This window comes from Lissotriton helveticus, chromosome 11 (assembly GCF_964261635.1).
Source record: "Lissotriton helveticus chromosome 11, aLisHel1.1, whole genome shotgun sequence".
Classification (NCBI taxonomy): domain Eukaryota; kingdom Metazoa; phylum Chordata; class Amphibia; order Caudata; family Salamandridae; genus Lissotriton; species Lissotriton helveticus.
In genome coordinates, this window is record NC_136072.1 from 646740372 (window position 1) to 646766754 (window position 26383).

At 47.8% G+C, this 26383-nt stretch overlaps 1 protein-coding gene across 1 annotated transcript in view; it reads left to right on the forward strand.

The window, feature by feature from the left end:
- The window catches only part of LOC144791046 (disintegrin and metalloproteinase domain-containing protein 9-like), a 1785694-nt gene that overhangs the window by 1590316 nt on the left and 168995 nt on the right, over positions 1–26383 (forward strand). Inside the window, exon 20 of the mRNA XM_078665681.1 lies at positions 22616–22763. Coding sequence (XP_078521807.1) covers positions 22616–22763 — 148 coding nt within the window. The remainder of the gene's footprint in view (positions 1–22615; positions 22764–26383) is intronic.

Sequence of the window (26383 nt, forward strand, 5' to 3'; positions counted from 1 at the left end):
GGGCAAGAGGGCCAGAAGGTAGAAGACCAGGGACTAAGGACACCACCGGTAAGGACCAGCTCGGTCTTATCTGGATTGAGCTTGAGATGGTTCATGATCATCCAGTCATTGATAAAGGTCATGATAGATTGAAAGTTGAGAATGGAAGAAGGGGAGGAAGGGATATTAAAGATAAGCTGGAGATCGTCAGCGTAATTAAATACGGTGACGTCCAGTTTGTGAAGGGCCAAGATAAGAGGAAGGATATAAAGATTAAAAAGAAGAGGAGAAAGAGAAGAGCCCTGAGGGACATGACAAGTGACGGGGCAGGCTGTGGCTGAAAAACCAGCTAGCTGAACCACCTGATAACGGTTCTCCAAAAATGAGGAGATCCAAGACAAGGCGGATCCCCGTAGGCCAGCACTCTTGTCACTGGCGACCAGAATAGCATGGTCGACCGTGTCAAATGCGGCTGAGAGATCCAGAAGGACCAAGGCCTGGAAGGAATTCTCGTCTGAGCCACGTCTAAGTTCATCGAGAACCGTAAGAATGATGGACTCAGTTGAATGCGCAGGACGAAAGCCGGCTTGATGAGGGTCCAAAAAGTTAGAGGACTCAACAAACTGGCTTAGGCAGGATGTAACGTGGCTCTCTAGAAGCTTCCCCAAAAAGGGGAGTAACGAAATTGCCTGCTAATATTCAAACCAGGGCTTATACATCGTTTAAATCACCATCTACCTTTTATCCGATCATGTTAAAGGATACCATAGACCGTTTTCAAGAACAGGTAGAACATGATTTAACAGAAAAATCCAAAGTGCCACTGCCTGTGATACAAAGAAAAACAAAAAGAAAAATACAAAGGAGCTCCAATACCACCTATTGATGACTAAACTCAGCAATGACAATAACATAGTCATAAGGAGCGCAGACAAAGGTGGCAACGTCGTTCTATGGAAACGAGATGATTATGTCCGCGAAGCAATGGAACAACTTAATGACCCTGAATGCTATAATCGTAGTTGCAAGCAAAGCTTAGTAAAAACACATGGATGTCATAATTTGAAATTATCGGCCTGGAGGAGTACAGGATTGCTATCCATGGACGATTATAAATATTTGAAAAACAACAACCCTAAGACACCAATTTTATATTTCATCCCGAAGATACACAAGGATGCAACCAATCCCCCAGGTAGGCCGATAATATCCGCTAGGATTAGCATTTTTGAACGAACCTCGATGTATATTGACTTTTTTCTTCAATCGCATGTTCAATCTTTGAAATCCTATATCCGAGACACAGGGGACTTTTTAGAAAAAATTTTGATTTTGAATGGTGTGAGGATTTTTTATTGATTACTTTAGATGTGACATCTTTATATACGTCTATTAGGCACAAAGATGGCCTTAGAGCAACAAAATATTACTTGTCGCGTAGGGGCCCTGATCATAATGAACATACAAACATGTTACTGAAGACATTGGCCTCCACAACGCCACACCAAGCAGATGGGGCACTGACGCTGGGGACCTAACAAAGCTGCTGCGTGGAGAGACTTGGAAAGCCCGCCCCAGCTGCCATTTTGATTAATCGGCTGCCGCCCTGCTGACTGACTAAGAAGCACAGTGCCTCCCCCGGTCCCCGATCGCGGGACTAACGCACGGCCCAGAAGATATTGAGGCTACTTTGGACTAGTGAGTGTCGCCCCCCTCTCTCCGCCCCCTCCCCCTTGGCCCGATCTGACTGGGAGACCAACGCTATCCTTTGTGGAGCGGATTGGTATTACCAACAGCATGCGTGGGATCCTATACCTACCTTAAGAACCCATCGCCCCGTGGCACTGCCCATAGACCGATTCGCTACTATACCACCGCCATGAGTGGCAGGAACGCGAGGGGGACTGCTCAGGGGCGGCTGGATCAATTTGCCTTCGCCAAGTCACAGGGGGCGACGCAGAATAAAGATGGCGCTTCACCCGTGGGGGAACCGGGCGGAGCGGAGCGGGACATTACCCTAAAAGACATTATGGCGACATTAAATAGGGTGGACACCAGGATTGGGACACTTGCAGTCGACCTGGCGGATTTCAATAAACTATCCTCCAAGATCTCAGATGTAGAGACCACTACTGAGACCCTGGTCTCGGACACTACCACTCTCAAACAACAAATGCAACAGTTGGAAGAAGATAATAAATTTCTAAAGGCCCGCCTCGAGGACCAGGAGGGACGTTCGAGAAGGAACAACATACACCTCATTGGCATGCCAGAGAAGATGGGGGAGCCGGCCCTGAACCTATTTGTAGAAGATCTGGTGACGAAGCATCTTCAGCCGCGCGGATTATCCAATTTTTTCTCGGTGGAGCGGGCTCACCGGGTCCCTGGTGGAAGACCCAAGCCAGGGGCACCCCCACGCCCGATCCTGGTAAGAATTTTTAATTTTCGTGACCGCGATGCCATCCTACAGGCGGCCAGAAAGACGTCATCGATTGCCATCGAGAATGCACACATCACAATTTTCCCCGACTACACCGCGGCGGTCTCAAAACCACGCAGGGGCTTCCTGGAAGAAGGCCCTGCGGGAGATAAAGTACTCTATGCTATTTCCTGCCAAGTTGAGAGCGGAGGATAACGGAAAGATGTGGTTCTTCCTCACACCTGACAAGGCCCAAGACTGGCTGGATGGCTGGCAAAAGGTGGGACGACAGGGCCGCACTGAGCACCGAGAACAACACCAAGGCGAGTAGTAAGAAGTTATGGATCGAACAGGTAATCACGTGAGACCGAGACTTTGAGGAAGGAAGGACAACCCGAGGGCCACGGTGACGGCCTGCGGCTTCGGCTTCCTCCTGAAGCAGCACTGGATTAAGTGACTGGGTGTTGCCTGGGAGTGTGTAGATGCATTGTGGGGGGGTTTTTGGATGTTCGTTTTGACTTCTGTCCGACACGGGGGGGCTGTTCCTTGAGAGAAGACCTACCCTAACTATATTATAGTGACACTTGCATGATTAACTGCCGCAATCCTTAGTTAATTGCCGCCCCTTGGCTGTGATGTTGGGTCAAAGACATTAATGTGGCACAAGGGCTCTGTGAAGGACTGGGGCTATTCTCTTTCCCCTTCACCGATCAGGACTGGGAATGGGGACTAAGCACTCTGCTTTGTTGGGGTGGCGGGCAGTTTTAGTGCCGTCGAGCAGGGAGGCAGGGAGGGGGGAAGGGGGGATGGGATTTCTTTACACATTGTTCAAGTTGTTGTAGGTATAGGATTGGGGCAGAATCCAGAGGCGAAAGTACACGAGGCTGCTACGGGGCTAGACGACCTTAGCAGCAATTCACAACGAGGTATTATCTATGGCAGAAGAGACGATGTCAACAAGTTCTGAAATTGGTACTGATGTTCCCGCTATGACCCTGGTGCCCCCCTTAACAATACTTACCTGGAACGTGCGCGGTTTGGGGGACAAAATTAAGAGAGGTCTAGTGCTAAACTATTTGAAACGATGCGCGCCAGCAGTGGTATTGTTACAAGAAACGCATCTGGTGGGTTCAGCTTGCAAATCTATGGATCGCTGGGGTTTCAGAATGATAACACACTCGGAGTTCACATCGGGCTCAAGAGGGGTAGGAATTTTAGTCTGAAAACAATTCCCATTGATCGTCCATCACACCTGGTCGAACACTCAAGGGCGGTTTGCGGCCATTAACTGTCAGTGGGAAGGGAGGAGATTTAATATAGTGTCAGTCTACATACCCCCTGCTCTTCAGTCTGTAGGCTTCCCGTAGCTTAGCGCCTTTCTGTTAGGCCTGCCTGAAGGAGAGCTACTTATAGGGGGCGATTTTAATGCAGTGGCTGATGGTTCCAGGGATCGTTGCCCTAGTAGGCCTGTGGGAGTGGGTAGCTCCTCCATGATTAGTTTCCTTGACGTCCTGGGCCTCACTGATACCTGGAGATACCGACACCCTACAGACCGACAATACACATATCACTGAGGGGTACATAACAGTCTTTCCCGTATTGACTATTTTCTCCTTTCTGCAGAAAGTCTCCCCCATGTAACCGAAGTGGAGATACGCCCTCGGGGCATATCAGATCATTCACCGTTGCGCCTAACTTATACAATTCATGTCAAAGCAAGGAAGCTTATTTTTCCAATCCCACCAGGGTATTTACAAATCCCCAAGATTCGCAAAGACATAGTGAGGACCACAAAACACTACTTCCACGACAATGAACACTCTGTACAGACAGGGCATTCTATGGGAAGCATACAAGGCAGTGATTCAGGGACAAGCGATAGCTACTATAACGGGCCATAGGCGTGAGATACAGGACGAATTAGATACACTAGAGGCTGACCTGGCAATGTTGCAGGAACAACATGAGCGATGCCCATCATCAGACACGGCGCAAAACCTGCATCCCAAACAAAGCGCCCTTAAGGAATATCGAATAGAGCAAGTTAAATTGCGGCTCCTAGCAACTCGACACACCATATACGAGGTTGGTGACAAGACAGGCAAGCTCCTGGCGTGGTTAGACAGGAAGGATAGAATGAAGAGGACTATAGCGCAACTCTGCACTCCGTCTGGCGCTGTAGTTACTGCCCCTGAAGAAATAGTGAGTACCTTAGCTGACTACTTTGAGCAACTATACACCTCTAATTCCCATATGACGGTGGAAGAAGCTCATACGTACATACAAGACATTCAAATGCCGACTCTTACAGAGGAAGCAGCACTGGCATTGGAGGCCAACTTCACAATTGATGAGGTTACAGCCACCATTCATTCTTTGCAATCTGGGAAAGCAGGAGGGCCCAATGGCATCCCCATTGAACTATATAAGCGCACGTCCGATTCGGTAGCCCCGTATCTTCTGTCCATGTTTCGACATAGCCTAGAGGCTGGTATCCTACCGCATGACCAACGTAGGGCCACTATAATTACGGTGCCTAAGCCGGGTAAGCCCCCAGATGAATGTTCTTCTTACCGACCAATATCACTGCTCAATGCCGAGGTGAAGATATTGGCTAAAATGATAGCGGTGCAATTAACTCCGCACCTCGAGACACTGATCCATCTGGATCAATTCGGGTTTATACCCAACAGGAGTACTGCACTTAACCTGCGGAGAGTTCACGCGGTTATGGCACGCATGCTCTGTCTTCAAGAACCGGCAGTTATTCTATCCTTAGATGCTCGTATGGGATTCGATATGGTGGAATGGACCTATTTATTTGCAGTTCTTGAGCATTGGAGCTGTGGCCCCAAGTTCTGCGCCTGGGTGAAATTATTTTATTCTAGCCCCCTGGCCCACGTGGTGGCAAATGGTCATATTTCCAGGGACAGTCAGCTGGGCCGTGGCACGCGCCAGGGTTGCCCTTAATCACCCTTACTATTTGCTTTGGCTCTGGAGCCATTGGCAGCCTGGATTTGATGGAATCACATGATCAGGGGGCTGCACTGGACCGCATCTTGGGAGGACCGCATCTCTTTATATGCGGATGATATCCTTTTATATCTGACGACCCCAAAGCGGTCTATCATGGCACTCCTAAATATTTATGAAATTTTTGGACGGGTGTCGGGCTATACTATTAACTGGTCCAAATCTGTATTATTTGTCCTCAAAGGCCCGTCCCCACCACTCCCGATGTACTGCCCCCTAAGGGTTACGGAGGAATCCATCAAATACTTAGGGGTAGGGGTAACGCCTTACGCTAGTGTCTTCCTTTTTATAAATCTAGAGCCTCCCCTTGAGCGGTTTCGATCTGATGTCAAACACTGGCACACTCTGCCCCTGACACTGCTAGGTAAAGCGGCACTGTATAAGATGATGACACTACCACGGCTACTATATATATTAGAAAATACCCCGTTCCCTGTCCCGGTAAAGTATTTTAAACAAATCGACACCCTAGTTTCGGGTCTGTTACGGGGCGCGAAGACGGCGCAAATTTCACGTGGCAAGTTGATCAGGGACTGGTATGATGGACGCATCGCCCTGCCAGACATTCAGCTGTATTACTGGGCTGCCCATTTAAAAATAATAAACCAATGGCTGCACGCATCATGCACTGAACCGGCATTTCAGGCTGACAGGTATGAGATTGGGGAAGAGGGAGTTCTCTCTGTATTGTATGACAAACAGCGCGCGGCGTCCCTCATTGGCCCGACGGCACACACGGTGGGCATATGGTACACTGCGCAGACCCGTCTCAAATGTAAAGATATAATTACCCAAATGACTCTGCTATGGACCAGGCGTAGGTTGGGTAAACTCCGCAATAGTAATGGGTTTAAAGGATGGGACCTGATAGGAATCTCTACGGTAGGCGACCTATGGAAGAAGGGTACAATTATATCATTTGACCAGCTCCAAACCCAGTACGACTTAGCGCCCACTGAAAGATTTAGGTATTTACAGGTCCGCCATGCCCTATGTTCGGTTATCCCACCCAATACTGATCTGCCGGAATCAACCCCGCTTGAAGACAGGCTGCTTACGGAGCATATGCATAAAAAAGCGACGTCTTTTACATATCGCAAGCTAGTTAGTAATTTACCAGGTCCCACCCAGAAGTTGAGGTACAACTGGTCAGGGGACTTGGGGGAATTTGACGAGGCAGACTGGCAGACAGCACTATCCTCCCCGAGAGAAGTGGCCATACCCTCTAGGCTTCGTCTGATACAGTTAAAAATACTTCATCGTGAGAGGCGTGGCCAAGATGGCGACCGGGACGGAGGTCAAATTGCGGAGCTCCTCGCCCTAATCCCCTGTAACCCCCCACAATAGCCCCAAAATAGCTAATTTGGCCCCCCTCAAGTCCTGCACGAAGCAGCGCGGACACGTGGCCCCGGAGTGTGGACCTAAGGAGGTGAAACTGCACTCACTCACCGCCATCGCCGGCTGGAGCAGGAGTGAGCCGAAGAAAGGGCCTGGTACGAGTCGGGCCTGCTGCCATCCCGAGGCTGACCATCCCGCCCGGAAGGGTCGTAGCTGCTGACCGGGACAGCCCTCGGCATCAGGGGGCCACCCGAGACACCGGGGGGCCACTTGGAGGGAGTCTTCGCCCCGCGGCTGGAGTGACCCGCGACCCGGGCATATCTCAAATTTAACCCCCGGCTTGGGCCTACACACATTACGGAGCCGGCGGAGGAGGGCCGAGGCGGACCCACACTGGATTGACCCATACTGCCGGGTCATTGAAGCATTAATCACCGGCGCAGGGCCACCGCTGTCCCCAGAACCACAGAGGGGTCGCAGAAACAAGAACCTGAGCTTGTGCACCCGAGGCGGACTGCGGCCCGGGCGCGTGATACTCTGGACCCCGGCTCGGGCCTGCACTGCGGCGGAGACCGGCCGGTGAGAAACCGGCAGCAAGAAGAGAGACTTGTGAACGGGCGCTGGAGGTGAGCGCTTAGGCAAGTCAAGCACGATTGGACTCGCGTTGGCCCTCATTCTGAATGAACACCTGAAATTGCGTGGCACCCCGCCTCGGGCGCCAACTCGAGGCCCCGGCTTGGGCCTGTAAGACGCAGCCACAAGCGAGGCGATCGCCGGAGGCCTAGGAGAGGAGGACCCACCTTCACATCACCGCCTAGGACATCTGGGGGCCGACCTGGGCCGAAGTGTCAGAGCCCTAACCCGGCCAAGTGAGGCCCACTACGAGAGGCCTAAAGGACGCCCGAAAACGCAGAAAGATTGCTGCACAGCGATTACATACCCAGAGGTGAGGAGTGGGGGGAGCTCGGGGGGCCTGGTGATCATGCCCCTGGCGGGAGGAGAGTAGACACCTATTCATTACTGGACCCCCCTCCACACCCACTGGGGACTGCTTGAGAGGACTAGACGGGCAGCGAAAGGACCCAGGGAGCGCCAATAGAACACATCACAGAGTCCCGCAGCTGGCCCCAGCGCGGGTACCTCACCCCAGCTTGCGCTGATACCTGATGCTCGGGGGGTACGAATCGAGCCCCCGGTGGGTGTTCTGATACAATTAGCTCCCGCTTGCGCCTCGAGGCACATTGCCAGGGTGGACTAGAGGCTGTTGAAACCTAGGCAACCCCCATTGATCAAGGTTTTGAGGCCCGTATTCGATGTCATACGCCCAGTCTGCTGAAAGCGAAGATGAGCTGCAGAAAACCCGCGAACGCGACCCGATACCACCTTGACCAACGACATTGGGCCCTATCGACAACGCAGGGCACAAAACCGCAACTATCTCGACAGGAGCTGGGGACACAACGCCCGTTGATTGCACTAACTTGGAGACCTAGCAGGGTATCACTGGGAACACTTGCGGCCACGAGATCGGAGGAGTGACGGGATTGCCAGCTGATAGACCTTCTTGTCAGCAAACCTAGGCGTAAATAGGACCGCACCACCTAGACGGTCCGTCCACGGCACAATGTCCAATGCTAATCGCAGGGGGGGTCGATCGATTAATGAACTACTCATGAAGACATCCACAAAAGGTGAGAAATCCAAAACACCTACGTCACCTTCAGCATTGGCGGCTACTCCAAACAAGGACACTGAGGACGCCCCTATCACGAAGTCGTTTCTGGAAAACCTCTTCAACACGCTACGTGATGACTTCCAGACTTTAAAGCAGGAACTGGTGAGTGAGCAAAGGGAACTGCGCCGGGACCTCGATGGCTTGGGGGAAAGAGTGGTGGCGGTGGAAGAGTCTAACCAGGCACGCTGTGAAGATCTGGTGCACCTTCAACAAGAAGTCCTCCGTCTTCGGGAGCAGCAGGTGGACCTCCAAGCTCACACGGAGGACCTTGAAAACCGCTCTCGGCGGAACAACATACGGATTAGAGGGGTACCACCGAAGGCAGAGGGGAATTGCGTCACGGTGTATCTCCAAGACCTGTTCCGGAAGGTCCTCAATGAACCTGCTGACTTTCCCATCCGCATCGACCGGGCGCACCGAGTGGGATTGCCCCGCCGTGCTCCTGCCCCCCCTCCGGACATCTTAGCGTTCCTCCCGGACTTTCCCTTGAAAGAAAGAATACTAAGGGAAGCACGTCAAGCACAACCCCTTCGCTTCCGAGACTGCCCTGTTGAACTTTTCCAGGACTTCTCAGCTATAACGCTTCAGAAGCGCAAGGATTTCAAAGCAGTCACCACGTTTCTGAGGGGAAAAGGGGTGCCCTACTCCTGGGGCCACCCGTTCCGCCTGATCTTCAAATGGGAGGGTACCCTGCATCAGCTCCGCTCGCTTCAGGATACCTGTACCCTACTGGGCCTTGAGCTGCCAGACGACGCATCAGAGGGGGACTCCACCCCGGGGTCCTCCCAAGCTAATTGGACGCAACCCTCTAGAGACGGTTGGCAACAGGTACGGAGAAGCCGCACACCTAAAACTCGCCTCCGCCCAGACCCAGGGACGATCGCCATAGAACAAGCCGCAGCCATCGAAGAAGTAGTTAAAGACACCGCTACAAAGTCCTGAACCTGTTTCAGCCAGGGAACCATGCTTGATGCATTTTTTTAAAGTGGGGGGGGAGGAGGGGCGGGGGACTACATGGGTGGCCACTGCCACAGTCTCCTTTACCTTCTAAACCTACAGGCCTGAACTGACTCTGGATAGGCCTGGGACTATGACTTTTGTTTGGGACCCACAGGTTGGGGTTAGGGTGGGAGAGGGAGGGGGGTGTTGTTGGGCAGGGGGGTAGGGGCTGTTATGGGTAGGCGGGAGAGGGGACAGGGGATCACCTGGGGAGTTGTCAGGGACCGGGGTGGGGATCAGTATCGCGGGAGGGACAGGGATTGGAGTGAGGGAGGGAACCAGTATGCCGAGGGACATCAACAGGTCTCATGTGCTGACCATTGCTTACTATACGCAACAACGGGTTGTGTTGCCACGATTTGTCAACTTCATGTTATTCCATGATGACTGATACACTTAAGGTATTGTCTCTCAATGTAAAAGGCCTCAACAATCCGAATAAAAGAAGGGCTGTCATTTCATACCTGGAGCACTCAGGGGCAGACGTCTGCTTATTGCAGGAGACTCCCCTCTTATCTAAAGATTGGCACAGGATGCGCTCCCGGCCTTCCCTCAGCAATTTTTTTCTTCACTTCCAACTAAAAAAGCAGGGGTGGCCATTCTCGTGTCCCGGCGTTTCCGGGGCCGGGTGGGGGCCAAGGCAGGAGAACTTAAAGGACGCCTCCTAGCCTATACCTTCCTCATAGGGAATGGAACAATGACGATCGGCTCCATCTATGCTGCAAACACAGGCCAGGAACCTTTTTTTAAAAACGCACTCTCGGAAGCATTACAGCCACCTAACTCTCAGCTGCTCATTGGGGTGGACCTCAACTTAGTCATGGACATGAACAAAGATAGATCTGGGCACCGTTATGGGGAAACGGGAGCGCTATCTGAAGCGGGCGGGTCGTGGCTGCGGGAGAGGGGTCTGCTGGATCTCTGGAGGGCGGTACACCCCAACACAGCGCACTTCACCTTCTACTCACATGTGCACCGCACATACGCACGTTTAGATCACTTCTTAGGCTCCTCAGAATTAATCACCCACGTCACTGATGCTTCCATTGTCCCAGCGGCCCTCTCTGACCACGATGCGGTAGAATTGACGCTCAATATGCCCAAAACCTCGCGCACCCCGGGTTTGTGGCGGCTTAATGAGCCCCTTTTGCAGAGACCGGCCGTTACTAAACAAATCCATAAATGCATCTCGGATTACCTCGCCACTAATGATAACTCCGCAACTTCGGTATCGGCCCTTTGGGGAGCCCTGAAAGCTGTAGTCAGGGGGAAATTGATCGCAATTGCAGCTGCAGACGCCAAAATCCGCAAAGAAAAGAGAGACGACCTCACAGCACAGGTAGCTGAATTAGAAAGGGTTCACACCCGCACCTGCGCTCCGAGAATCTGGCGTCAGCTGAAGGCCGCTAGGGCCCAACTGTGGTGGGATCCAACCTGTGACGAGTTGGGAAAGAGGGTAAGAGCGTAGGAGAGGTCAGGAGAGAAAACCACGGTGCGTACAAGTGTCATTAATGAGGCCTGGTCGCACATTTTAAACATATTAGTATGCTGGTGTTCATGTTTGTCATGCTGTTACACTGGCCTGGTCAAGAAGATGAAAAGCCATTCCTTCTTCGGTGAGTAATGCTGCTGGTTTTCATGTAAAGCACTCCAATCCTTTCAGATTGATTTAGCGCTACATAAGACTAAAAAAATAATAATAGAGTGCTCCTCTGCAAATGCTCTGATAACTTAATTCCGTGTAGCTGGAGGCTGGTGGGGGCTTGCAGCGAGGCCTCAGGGCAGTAAATGGTGTTTTAAACTGGCCGATATCCATGTCAACCTTGTATTTTATAAAGCAATGTTTGCAGTTCATGGCCTGCTGCCTGCCACAGAAAGTCTTCAATTTGTTATGCTAAATTATGGTATTGCGATAATTAATCACAAAACTAAACTCATGAAGATTTAAGTCAAGTCGATTTACAGAGGGAAGACAAGATATTCCCCGTCCCCTGGGCAGTTTATTTTCTAGCTTTGTAAAGCAGCGGGATTATCTCTGGAGTAGGGGGACAATCACAGTGAGAGAGACAAAGGGATGGAAGTAGTTAAGGGGTGGGAGAAGTAGACTGTGGGAGTGATATAGGCATAAGGCAGTTGCCTAAAGAAGGAAATGCATACACAGCAAAAAGAGAAGGGTGAGTAAGAAGTGGAGGTAAGGTGAAAAGGGATCCAAAGAAAGAACCAGAAGGGAGTTGTAGACAGATAAGGGGCAGAGAGTTGAAGTTCTGACAAGTGCAAGTCATCCAACTGGTTTTCATTTGCATCCTGGTATTTGTAGAATTAATTTTTCATTTTGCAACCAGGAAACGACAGTAGGGGGATGTAAAGAAGACAGGAATAGACTAACTGCTTACACCTCACTTGTGGCCATTTGAAATCACTAAAGTGAGAGATCCAATGGAAAAGAGAAGGTTGGAGACAATGGTAAGTATTTGAGTGGAAAAGGCAGTGTGAAGAATGAAGAGAAGGCTGGAGATGAAGTGGGACAAGGAGGATGAGGGAACACAGAGGATGTACCGAAGGTCAGAAAGAAGGAAGGCAGAATGCAGGGGTATGAGGTTTTGTCAGATCTGGTGCTAGGAGTATAAATGAAAACGTTTTTGTCTTTACATTTTGGCATTTGTAGTTTTGCTTTCTAAACTTAAATTCACTTCTGAGATGGGGCAACTTGAAATTTTGAGGAAAAACAATTGGAAAAACGACTGGTAAAGGCAAGACATAGGGACTGGATGCGAGAGGGAACATACTGGGCAAGGAAAATGGAGGGAACGGAGAGGCATGTTGATGGAGTCGAAAAGGAATGCAATTAACTAGTAGGGAGAGGCGTGGGCATATAGAGAATGACAGGTATAGAGGAAGGGAAGGTATAAAGAGCGTAAAGGTCACAGAAGAGGGAAGGTGGCCCTGTCTCCTAAACCCTTTTCAATCACACCAGCATCAATCCTATTACTCCTTTCTCTTTATATACCCCAAGTCCATTTGTACCCATCTGCTAATAACAGCCACCGAGCAGCATGGCAGAGGGAGGGTTACTGCATTACACAAAGGTAACAATATGTGCACTGCCCATATGACCCAGACATGGCCCCTCACAAAGAAAGGTATTTGTGGGGATTTATGATCAATTTCTTTTAGACACTGTGCTAAAATATGCACTACTTTACTCCATTTAAAATATATATATATATATATATTCTCAGCAGAAGATTTCACATGAACCTCTCTTGTAGCAGTCATGCTCACTTATTGCACTTCCTCGCACTGTATAATTCAGGACTTGGTCTTGCGCCTCACCAATTTCAAAGTTCACCAGCCGCCACTGGAAATACCAGAATTTGTAAAGTGCACAGCTACCTTCAAAGTGGTGTCCCTGCGCTGGGAGCTCTCAGGAAGATTAAGCAAGCTATTGCCCAGAGTCACATGGTGCTGGGCTAACCTGCCGCCGGCACAGGGGATCGAACCGTGAACCCCTTAGTCCAGAGTCAGGAACCCTGGCAGCTGTGTCACACCTCTTCCAAGCCAGCGGAGTGCTGGACAGAGTCCTGGGGGTGTGGAGGGGGGGGGGGACATGTCAAGAGAAATATTGAGGAAGAAGAAAACTTCAGTCAGAAGTCTGATTGCAATGTCATTGGGGATCATTGGTCACATTGACAGTCCATTAAAAGTCCAAGATGAATGTAGCAGAGTCAGTCTAAGGACAGTGACGTTTGATGTCCCGAGGCATGATGGTAAGCACAAGGCTAAGCAAGCAGAAACCAGCCATTTGACACAAATGTTGTTTCATCCACAGCTTCCTCCTCTGATGTGTCATGTGCCTCCTGTGAGGGCGATGGTAGATAGGCAGCAGAACTGGGAGGCACAGACACATTGGGGCCGATGTTGTAGGTGCACCAGCATTCATCTGTGCCAACAGATGAGGCATCACTGCAGTGATGATGAGCTGCAGGGCTTGAAGGACTCCAGCAACGTCTCAGTGGTAAGCAGCCCTGGCAACAAAGTGTAAATCCTCTTTCGCTCCATGTACTCCATGGTCTTACACATTTCCCCTAACTGTTTGGCAACATCGCTGGTGCCACTTTGACAGGACAGTTGTTCTTGTCTCTGAGTAAAGACTCCAACAATGTTACCGATGTAATGCTGGAGAGCATGGAGCGAGCTGTAGGTGCCTCTGATGGCTTCTAGGTGGTCCCTAATAGGGACTGAGGCACCCACGGATCCCATCCAGTTCAGCTGCCAGGCTCTCCAACCCCACCCGCACCTGGTTTTCCATCTCATACTGGACTCCTACGGCACTACATTGAAATATTGTTGCTGGGTCCTCAGAGTCCAGGTTGACCGTTGTGGTGCTAGCTGGTGCCTGCTGGATGTTTTGCATGGCAGATGGAGAGGCCACAATGCTGCCGGATCTCCCCGCTTCCGGAGATAGGCTGCCTATGGAGTCTCTCAGCTCTTGGAGGGTGTCCTGGTCGATAGTTGTGAGCTCTTCTTCATCTTCATCATTGAAGAGTGGGACAGGCTTCTGACCAGGAGGTGATGTTTTTTCCTCTGCAATGTAAAGGGCAGATACTGTTGTATGTGTATGTATGCTTTGGGCAAGCATTTTCGCAGTTGCCAGTCAGAGTGCATGACACTTTCCATTCTCTATTCTTACATGGTACACCTATTACCCGCAGATTGGTTAAGCAATGTACAACGTACATAATACTACATTTAGGTTGCTCGTAGATTAGGACAGTTTCCCTGTATATCAACAGTGAGGGGCATATTTATATGTCCCTGCTGCACCTGTTTTTGTTTTTTAAAGAATGGGTTTGTTTTTCAGTTTCACAGTTGCTGAAATACAGTCAAAGTGTTGTACTTTACAACGGGTACAAATGTGGAACAAACTTTGTAGCCATCCTGCCCCCTGTCCCGTTGTCTGGAAAGTTTTCCTATCCTTGAAAAGCCTCCAGTTATACAGGTTGTGTGTTCTGTACAGGTAATATTGAAAGCGCCTACATTCTTATCCCTGGATTCCCTCCCGGTCCAGGTGTATCCCCCCTAGTCGGAACCTGAGTCCACAGGAACCTGTCCTCACACCACATCCTCAAACTCCACTATGGCCTCCCTCCATATCGCCAGATCTTCTTCGGCATGTTCATCTACCATACACCCACGCAACCTGACCTCCTCCGCTACTGCCTATTCTTTCACATCTCTAGCCCATCTTTGCTCATTGGGGACCCCAGTATCCATACTCACTTATCTTTTTGCCTGTAAAAGCCCCAGTTGTACGAATCTCCATTGCATTTTCCCTCTCTTACGCAGTTTGGGTTTCACCAATAAACAGGCAGTGGGTTCTAGCCTGTGTCACACCTCCTGCATTCTGTAGTGTTTCAACTACCCGGCTCCAGTAAGCGTTTACCAAAGAACAGTGCCAAACTAAGTGCAGAAAGGTGTCCAGAGTAGTTTGACATCGGGGACATATGTACGGTTTCGTAGGATTTATGCAGTGCAGCAGCACCAGAGTGACATACTTGCAGTGCAAATAATTGAAGTGGGTTAGTTTAAACCGTGTGATACATGAGCCCTTTTTACCAGTCTGCAGGCCTCCTTCCACCCAGTGCCTGCCACCGGTGCACCCAGATCATCCTCCCAGGCTATTCTGGCTCGCGGTGTTCGTTTAGGCGTATCCATAATCATGGCATTGTACAAGTGGGATAGCAAGTTTCTTCCCCCTCCAAATTCTAGGAGCATCCTGAACAGGGCTGAGGATTTGGGGGCGACTGGGCACGTAGGCCAAATGTCCCGGACTATGTCGACAATGCTCGCATAGAGAAGGAATTGTCCCCTTCCCACCCAAAGTTTTCTTGTGCTGCCTCGAAAGTGAGCAATGTGTTGTTGGGGAAAAGATCTACTAATGTCAGGCATCCCCCTTGTTTCCAGCCGGTAACATCTACCTCTGACGCCAGGTGGAGGAACGCTGGGAGGTCCCAGAACACGAACTCTCTTGCAAGGGGCGCGTTTCAGAACCACCCTCACCACTCTTTTTTCCAGAGTGCCGCTGTGTACCTAATCAAATAAGGGCCTACTCTTTGACCCCTCCCACCTCCGTGCAATAGCTGGGGCACATTTTTTTCTCTTGCATCATCAACCAGGAGCTCTTTCTCCCAATTATTCTCTTCAGTCAGCCAGTGTGCTGCATGTTGGAGCTGCGACACCAGGTAACACAGTTCCATACTGGGGAGCGCCAATCCGCCCCCTTGGCAGTTGCTGTGTCTCTCAGTTTACCTTGTTCCTGCTATCCGCCCATACCAGTTTTAATAGCAGGGAGTGAATTCGTTTAAACACTGACCGTGGCAGTGTGTCAGTTAATGCTGAAGGGCATAAATGCATCTGGGCAGGAACACCATTTTGGCCACTGCTACCCCACCCATAAGAGACAAGGTGAGTACATTCGAGAAGGTGACCGACTGGGTCAATCTCTCTATCACTCGGTCTGTATTACATTTCTTCAGTTTCTAAGCGTTATGGGTGACCATAATTTATGCCCAAGCATCGGAATTGGTCCATCTCCCAATGTAAGGCCACAGGGGGAAGCGCAGCGGGACTTCGATTACACAGGGCGGCGGGCGGAAACATCAAGGATTTGGTCATGTTTATACGCAGTCCGGAGATGTCACAGAAGGCATTAAAGTGCTCCAACAAGATAAAAGGGTGCCATCAGATAAAACAAAGTGTCATTGGTGTATAAAGAGATCAGATGTTCTCTACCACCAATCTGTATCCCGTAGTGACCCATGTCCCTCCTAATTCTGATGGGCAAGGGTTCCAGCGCAAATCATAGGGGCGACAATGGACACCAGTCTCTGGGCCAACTTCCTGCAAAAAGTTTTTATACAAAGTATCTCGTCCACTATTAGTGGTCTGTCCAGGGCTCGCCTCCCTCCCTCAGTTGTGGGACCAACAGATCCCCTAGGTACCCAAAGTCAAAGTCAAATAAGCTTTTATTTGATATTTCAAAGAATATCATACAAGCTAACATAGCAAAAATATAAAAACATACAACAATACACTCAATCAAATGATGTAAAGATATAATACAATTTAAAAATAAAGATCAGGAGAATGAAAAGAATGTATTTACAATGGACCTAGCAAAGATTTCCTAAATTTGATCATCAATTTTAAGTACTGTTCCATAATGCATATGACTTCTCTATCCTCTAACATCAATAATCGCTCAGTTAGTTGCTCTGGGGTAGAGTCTCCTGAGCTTGCATATGCCTGTTCGAGATGCCCCATAACACCTCCACTTTATTGCGCTGAATGCGTGCCTTGCCCCTCTGGCTTTCACGAGAAGGAGCATCTCCTTGTGGGGTGTCTCCCGCCTAAGAATCCAGGCTAGTTGTCCCCCTGCCGATGTAGTAGCTGACGGTATAATGTTAGTGTGTATTTTTCTAATCTGTCTCGTGCTTCTGTACCTTGCCTTAATAATTACATTTCATTTTTCCTGTCGCCCCTCCCCCCCACCTCCCTCTGCAGAGATGCTAAGTCACGCTCCTTCTCAGTGAGTGTCTCCTGTAGGATGCGTCGCACTCCACATGTGAGGCTCACGCATCTGCCCCTCAGGACAGTCTTAAGCGCTTCCCATTCTATCAATCGGCTTCCCGCCCTAGCCCAGTTTAGTCCAATATAATCTCCCAAAGCTTTTACAATAGTGTCTTTCCCCCACTTGGTCCTGTAATATCTCTGAGGGAAACCTCCATGAATAGAGGGTCCTGACCCCTCCTCCCACCGAAACCCACATGTTACCGGCGCATGATTGGACAAATATCTTGGCAGGTGTATAACCTCCTGTACTTTCAGAGCCGTCTGGTGAGGTGCCAAGACCCTGTGAAGTCTGCTTTAAGTTCCGTGTTTGGCCGAATACCAGGTGTATTCTTGGGTCCCGCAGTGCGTGTCCTGCCAAACAACTCCAAGCCCCATTTGCGACATCACATCAGACAAGCTAGCTGTCATTCTCTATTTAGTGAGCTGTCGGGTGAGTGGTGATTCAGTCTCTCAGCCATCACACAATTAAAGTTCCCCACCCAAAAGGCATCTACTCCCACTGTAGGGGATATTAGTGTTTATATAAGTATGCACTAGTACTATTATAAATGTCATTGGTGTAATGTTTTTTGTTTTTAAAAGACCGATCACTTAAATAAATAAATCTTGAAATCTGTAGGGGATATTACATCTCTCAATGTGGCATAGAAAGCAGGATCATCTGTATTGGCTCCATAGGAGTTCAGGATTACTCTCTCTTGTCCATCTAGCGTGCCTTGGAACAGTATGTATCTGGCCTCCACATCTGCCCTCATATACTTCAGTGCAAATGGAACTCCTGGGGCCACCCATATTGAAACCTCCCTAGAGAAGAATGAATACGTGGCATGATATGGTTGTCCTGTCCATTTCTTCGCTAGTTGTGCTGCTTCAACATCCGTAAATGTGTCTCTTGGAGAAATACTATACTAGTCTTATGTCGTTTGAGGAACGACAGGACCCTGTACTGCTTTCTGGCTGTGCCTTGTCCCCGTACATTCCAAGTGGTTAGTTTGAATTTGTTAGAGACCTCCATTGTGTTCTGCAGTGTGATTTCTTTTCCCCGCACAGTCCCTGGCAAAAAGATGGCTACTTTCCTTCAGGAACAACCCATCAACCATTTGAATATACCAGAATAACATAAAACGCCCAGTTTCCTCTCCTCCCATGGACAACTCTAGTAACAGCATCTTTCTCTAGAAGCCCACCCACTGCTGTGTGAAGACTAACACAACTTTCCTGCTGACCCAACGTGGACCAGCAAAAACTCAGAAAAATCCCTCCAACCATGCTCCCCCATCCCCCTGGTTCCCCATAGATCCCCCATTCATGCTTATACCTTTGCTTGTGAAACCTTTCTCTAAGCAATCCCCACCTATATTAAGTAGCACAAGTGGGCTACCCCGTGCCCCTTAATCGTTATCGCAGTAAAGCAACTGCAGGAGGCACGTATGTCAGCTGCACAGTGTCCCAGCTTTCAGAACACACCCCTCCCCACCCTACCATGCCTTTCTCTGTGTCATTCAAGGGAGACCTTCCTGCACAATGACAATCATCACCTCAAGGCAGACACCCTTGCACTATGGTGCAAGGGTGCTTGCATTGGCGCTAGGCTGATAACATTTGCACCTGCGCAGGGTGAAGCATAGGGCTGCATCATATTGTTGTAAATATGGTGCAGACCTGTGTTTCAGAAGTGGCATAGGCCAGTGTTAAGCCAAGGAGGCTAACGCCATGCTCCGCCACTTCTCTAGTGAATATGCCCTTTTGCTTGTTAATATTGCCCAGAGTTAAGAGACATATGAGTGGTCAATTGTCATTATATATATATGCATGTGTGCTGGAGTGCAAGTCACTTACAGCACCATTATGTGTCTTTCAATGTATTTGTTGATTATGCCAACAGCTCAAGTGACCTATGAATGTACCTCCAAGTACCTATGTATGTGAAATTTGATCTGCACACAGAGTAGGTGGGCACTGAGACATATTTAGATAGGCGTTTCTATAAAAAAAAGCATGTGCAAAAAATAAACATATTTCCATAAGTATCTCCTTTCTGCTATACAGCTAGAACAACAGAGCAAAATAAAGAAAACCATGGCTTCATTGTGTTCCATAAATAGCAGAGACCGGCGTGTGGATGGAAGGTCACCGATTCTAATCTTAATCAGAAAACTTAGTGGACTAATGCCCTTACCTCGGAGATCAGTATGCATTCTACAGTCCAAAGATTCTCATCCTAACTGAGGAACTAGTTCAGATATGTGTGTGTGGTATTGGGAGCAGGCTTGAATAGTTACTTGCATCTTTCAGTCATGCACCTGCTACAGAGATTTGCGTGACCTCTGTCACAAGTTCCAATCCTAGTAAGATATATTCCTCACAGCAATGCACCATGACAACAGTACATCCCATTGCTTAATTTGTAAAATATGCTCAGAAGTTGCTGCCAGCACTGCAGACGGTCAAGGTGCTGATTTCCAAACCTGTATAGGAGTGGTTCTTAATCTGAGGTCCAGGAACCCCCGGGGGTCCGCAATGCCTTGTAAGGGGGTCTGCAACTCCTTAGGAACCTAGATAATAATAGATTAACAAAGTGTTAATAAATAAATAATCCAAATCTAAAATTGAACATTTTATAATGCTTTGTAAATGTGAAGTATTTTGAAATTGGATGCTTAAATCTAAGTTAGTGTCCTCAGATTGATGCATAGGTGTGGTGTAAGTGCATTGCACAGAATATAGTATGGACAATGAGCGGCCTCAATTGAATTTACAAAAGCTCCAAACTTCTCCGTAAAATTAAAATTTGTGATTTTTGATATTTGTTAATAAATAAAATATGTTGTCATTTATGTATTTGTTCGATGAATGCTTGTTTCTCTAATTTTGTCCATTGTTTTGACATTGAAATCATCACAATTGCTTAGACCAGGGTCCCTGGATTCCAATAATTGTTATGTTATGTGAATTTGTAGAGCGCGGCTAATCACCCATGAGGGTATCAATGCGCTGAGTTGGGCATGCCTGAGGGGAAGGATGGGGAACATGTCTGTTTCCTCTGGAAGAGCAATGTCTTGAGGTTCCTTCAGAAGTCCATGAGGGAGAGGGGGATTCTGAGATGTTTCGGGATGTCGTTCCAGGTTTTGACTGTGAGGTATGAGAAGGAGTGTCCTCTGCTTCTGGTTTTCTTGATGCGAGGGAGCTGTGCTCTTTCCTGATACAGTGGTTGAGGTAAGTTGGACCAGAGTTGTGGAGAGTGGTTTGTAGGTGTGGGTGAGAAGCTTGAACTTAGATCTTTCCTGGACTGGGAGCCAGTGGAGATTGTTGAGGTGTGAAGAGATGTGGTTATTTTGCTGCATGTTCTTGATGAGTCTGGCAGCGGCGTTCTGGGTGGTTTGGAGCCGGCGTCGGAAATGGGCTGGGATTCTGATGCAGAGAATGTTTCTATGATCAAGTCTACTTGTGTTAAGACCCTGGGTCTCCATTTGTCTGGTGTTCAGTTGGATCCACTTGAAAATCTTGCGTAGCATTCGCAGAATGTGGAAGCATGATGAGGAGACGGTGTTGATCAGTCTGCTCATGGAGAGGTTAGTGTCCAGAATGACCCGAGGTTGTTGGCATGGTCCACAGGGATGTGTGGGGGGCCAAGATCTTATGGCCCACAAGAGGCGTCCCAGAGGTGAGTGATTGTTGCTGCAGATTAGGACTCAGTTACTCAGTAGATATCCCTAGATTCCAGTAATGATTTTGTAGGGGGTCCCCAGATTTCAGTAACTATTGTGTGGGAACCAAACAAGTCAAAAGGGTAAGAACCACTTCTGTTTAGTCTTGATTATACCTCATACCTCTTTAACCCTTCACAAGACCCTTCCTGGCCCTCTGTCTCACTCCTGCATGTTATTTTTCTTCTCTGCTTTCTCCCTTTGTTACTGTTTTTCGGTTGTTCGCTTCCACCTCTTTCAGCTTTGGTTTTCTTCTCCTTTGTTCTGGCACAAAGTGTGATGAGGAAAAATTAGTCCAGGTGCCCAAACATAAGTGTTGGTAAGCATGGTGGGCTCCATCTGCAACCACCAGCTCAAATTAAGTATAGGTGCACCCACAGCGGAATATTCGGTGGCTGGTAAAGTTAAATGTTTCATGCATACTGTGGATGTTTTGGAATGTGAACAATGTTTGCTTGGAAATCAATCAAAATATCTTTACATCAGCTATATAGTTGTATCACATTTTTTATATTCAGTTAGCTTCACGTAGGAGACCTTCAAGGTAGTAACAGGATATTCCTTTCTTTTTGTTCATGCCTTTCATCCGCACCCATATATTGTCCCAGTCACTAATACACTCAGGTCTTTTTATGAGCCAGTTTGCATCGCTCAACACAAACCTTACATGTTATTTATAAAGCCACCCAAGGCTACTTTTGCATGGCGTTCAGTGGCCCCATAAATCAGGAGTAAGGAAACGCAGCGCAGATCACTGTGTTGCCTTACTCTGCCCTGGGAAGGCGTTCCATCGCGCTGTGAGTGTTCCTATGCAACTCCTATGGTTTATGACTCCCTCCCAGATTTACCACAACTGGTTAACCTGAAAATGCACCAAAAAGATACTCCTTCTCAGGTGAGGCTCCTTTTTACTTCCTCTTTCTGTGTGCTGCAATCTGCAGCACACACAGAAAGAGAAATATGCCTCTCAGCATTGTTTTTGTGCAGGAAAGTGTCCCTGCACAAAATCAATGCTGCATGCAACGCAGGCACCCTTGAACCATGGTGAAAGGGTGCCCGTGTTTATGCTAGGCTGCCCAAAGAACGTCAGCGCAGGGGAAAAAGCCAGAATGAGCTGTATTGCCTTAAATATGGTGCATTCCTGCCCTTTACCTGTCCTGGCATGCAGTGCAGCGCAGAAAGGTGACTTGTTGCCCTGGTCTGCATGACATTCTGGTAAATAGGTCCCTCAAGATCATAGCTAGTAGTCACAGGCCACTAGCCGTTCCCCACACGTGTATTGTGTCGCGTTTCCAGCAGTGTAGTCAGTGTGTCAGGGAAGGAAATGAGCTCGCTGGCTACAGTTTGTATTCTAAAATACAGCAATAGTCAGGGTTCAGTTGGCCGCCAGGACAAGCACCTGTTGCACTGATGAAATCCACGTCTCTTGGTCCAGAGGATACTAAACTTAGGAACGCAAATTTGGCAGCAGCCTGTTTTATTACCTCTGTTCACAGACACTCACGGAAAGTGCATCGCGTATTTTCCAACCCATGGCCAAACATTTTCCCCAGTATTGGCGCCAAATCAGCAAATCTGTTGTTTGTTTTACTTTGGAAGCTGGAACAATCCAGACAGGCAGACTTCAGGTGAGGTCACAAGAGGAAAATATGCTACTTCCTTAAAATATACTGTATGTAATAAACATGATAATGAAAATTGATTGATATATTCAGGTATATATTTCCAGAAAAATAATACTGTATGATTCCTTTGTTATGTCTCAATATCCAGGAAAGCTTGATGGTCTTGAAAGTGCTTTAACCACATGGCTAGTGGTTGTTTTCTGCGTCTTCGTACCGCTCTTTATCTTTTCCATTGTGATGATTATAAAATGGGAGGCAATTAAGGCTTTCTGTAGGCGATTTGGAGGCGGTGAAGAGTAAGTTTAATTCATTTTCAGTAAATAGCAATCAAATACTTCAATAAGAGAAATACAATGCAATAAAAATGTCTGTCCATGGACCATCATGCTTTGGCACCATCAGATGTATTCAGTCTTCAGCACCGACTTTGCCTATTTACTAGGTTTACTGCTTTGTGTCTTCTCCATGCATTTTATATGATGCTCATGCTTTTGCTCCTTTGAGAGTTTGGTGGGGGGGGGGGGTGTAGATTTTGCAAGAAAAGCCAATTCTCATGTGTTCCTCCAAAGCCAACTGTGAAGGTGTTTGGAAAAGTATGGTAGAAAACTGCCTTGCAATATAATTGCCCCATTCAACGTCATCAGTAAAGGTGTGCAGATTATTTTTGGTAAATAGATTGTATCTGATTAAAATGGATAGGATTTTGATTTATACGTAAAGTATGTATCAAGACAGTTGTGTTTTTTCAAAGCAGTTTTCACTCCCGAGAGATAACGTAGGTAACTTGCTAACAGCAACAGTTTTCACGTCTGTATCTATGAGATAATGCTGTTCAAGAGACTGAGTGGTAGTTTTACTAATATTTTGCGCTGGGTTAGACCAATGCCTCCCCAGGGGAGGGGTAACAAGGAGAAATATCTTTATTTCTCCTCGTTTTTAAGGCTCGCCTACGCAGCACGCATGCGATGCATAGCAAAAAGACCTTTAGTAATCGGTTCACTTTTGCAGGCAAAAACGTGCACGCGTTGCTTTGCTTTGAATGGCAACGCGTGCACGTTTGCCGATTCCCTTGCGGAAGCAAGCTTTGGCGACATATGTTTGTAATTAGCTTGCAAACATATGGTGCCCCAGATTTCTCTCACAAGGGAAATAGTCAAAGGTGATTTAGAACGCTTTACATGAACTTTGGATTACATTACACACAGGCAGCTTTTTTATTTACTTTTATAGGGAGAATGAAGTGATTTGCCCTGAATTATAAGATGTTATGTAGACGCTGGGAAGCGAACTAGGTTCCCCAATTCAATAGTCGCCAAGTCTTGCAATTAGGCAACATCGCCTTCCCTATGTGCTTATGATGTTTAATCTTCTCAGTGAATCTGTCTTTTTTTATGCTAAAAAAGAGAAATCGGAAATTGACTTTCCCTAATCACATTAGCACACAATCTGCCTTAAACGTGTGTTAAAGTGTGCATTTAAAAAGGCATTGTTTGGGCGAGCGTAAAGTGGAAGGACAAGATTTGTGTTGAGCTTTACAAAGGGGTCATTAAGAAGCTGTCACACTCCCTGTGGTTGTCATCACTAGCGCCACGTAGTGCAAGGCACGAGTGTTAACTCCTCCCAACTCTCCAGGCTAGCTTGAGTTTGTGTTGACTGTTACTATGGCAACAGAGCACATGGTGGCTGCAGCATCTCAGCTGACACAGCAGCCGGTGCCTAACACTGCACGTAGTAGCTGTGGAAAGTAGGCCGGCCGGACTGACCACCTCCTTGACTGACTGACACTGGAGCACCCCGGTAAACATCTCTTCAGCCTGAACTCTCACTCTCTATGCCGAAACCACTGGCATGGACACAACTACCTGGAGGGGATAAACATCAACATACCCTACTCAGCAGACCAAAACTCACTTCTTGCACCAGACTGGATGCTGTCCACGCTGGAGTAGCTGACGTAACTACGGTGTCCTGCTGGGTCTATGTACATTCTTGCACAAAACCTGACCTCACGAGGGAGCGGCTGACGCAGACACGACCTTTTGCAGGGTTGAGATACTTTCCTGCAAGTATTAGGCACTCTCATTCCTGCAGCGGATTTATACTGACCCCCTAGCAAACAGGACCTGGCAATACCGATACAACTTTCTGCAATGTGCTTTAAATACTGTAAATGAAAGCCTGAAGGGAGATCTTTGGCAATAAAGACTGCGACTGACTAAACTGTGCAGCAGCAACATAAATGCACTAAATGAAGAAGAAGAGACTGACTCTCTTCCTGCAATGGTAACACTGACCCAATTTCTTGCAGCTGCTGTTTAATCTGACTTGCTACAGAAGAGACGAACTGACTCGCACATGTGTAAACCAGGCAGACCTGCCTGGCCTCCTCTTAGAAGAGAGTCAAGAGACTGAACTGACTCACCCACATGCAGTAGAGACTGAACTGACTGACCATCACGCAGAAGGAACTGAACCGGCTCCCCTCCCTGCAACCAGAGACAGACATGAATTGCCTCCCTGCAGCAGACATAGATTTGGCCCACATTCCTGCGGCAGGGGCTAAGGGGTGACTGTCTCCATTTACAGAAGGGAGTCTTCCCCCCTGCTATGAAAGAAAGCGTAACACTCCCTGCAGAATACGTGACATTCGGATCCTTCAATTCTTATCTAGCTTCCATAGCTTGCTGTGACTGGCCTTCCTGAATGGGAAGGTTGCAACCCACACACTACCCTTTACTAAAGAGCACACGACATACCATAAAATATGATACTGACACCTGCTGAACGGGGAACCCACCCTGTGCTTGATTACCACCGCTCCATAACAAAAATTTTAAGATTAATAATCACACCTTATTTTGGAAGGAGTGGATTGATAAAGGTATCCTCACCCCCAGCATTTGAAGAAAGGCGACACTTTCTTACCCTTTTCTGAGCTTCAATCTCTATATGACATCTCCCCATATCATCCCCCTCATTATAGTATTCTCAAAGATGCCCTCACCTGTTATTATTACCCTGCAAACCCTAGTTCCACTTCTTTTCCCTTTCACTCATCTCCCTCCCCTACCCCCATTCACTTCTCCACCCAATTTAAAGCAGCTACCATTTATAAGCTGATATCCCATACCCCTTCAATTAGAATTAAGTCCTCTTTGGAACTTCTATGGGAAAAGGACTTAGGCCTTGATCTTCCTATAGATACCTGGGATCTCCTTTGGTCCAAGATTCACACCACTTCCCGCTCAGCCAGCACAACACAGACTCTATATTACTTCTATAATAGGTTATTTCTTACCCCCAGTGACCTTCATAGATTTAAATTGCTTGATTCTCTTGAATGCTGGTCCTGCCCCCACATTCTGGGAGATCCTCTTCATGTGTTCTTCCAATGTCCCTTAATAGACAACTTATGGTCTAATATATGGTCTAAGTTAAATGATATTCTTTTGTCAGACATTCCTTTTCACATTGAACATGTCTTCCTTGGCAATCTCTCCCCTGTATTTGATAATCACAGAGATGTTGGCAATTTGATCAATTTATTTTTAGCTAGTACTGTTCAGATTATTACCTCTAATTGGAAAGACATCTCAAAATCTCCTTTCAAGCATGGTGGAATTTACTATGTCACCATCATAGAATGGACAGAGCTTACGCCACGTCTACTTCTTTGATGATTAAAAGAGACTTATTATGGTTACCGTTAACTAACTTTTTATCTAGAAAGTCAACCTAACTCTTATTGTCACAAATTTTGCAATGTTATTTATTGTACTTTAAATTTGGTTCTTACTATGTTTATCTCTCTATATCACTTTCTCTCTTTGTACTCTTTCTTCTTTTCCTTTTCTACCCCTTCTCTTCTTTCTTTCCTTCTTCTCTTCACGGAAAATTTTCTAAAAATGCATTTTCA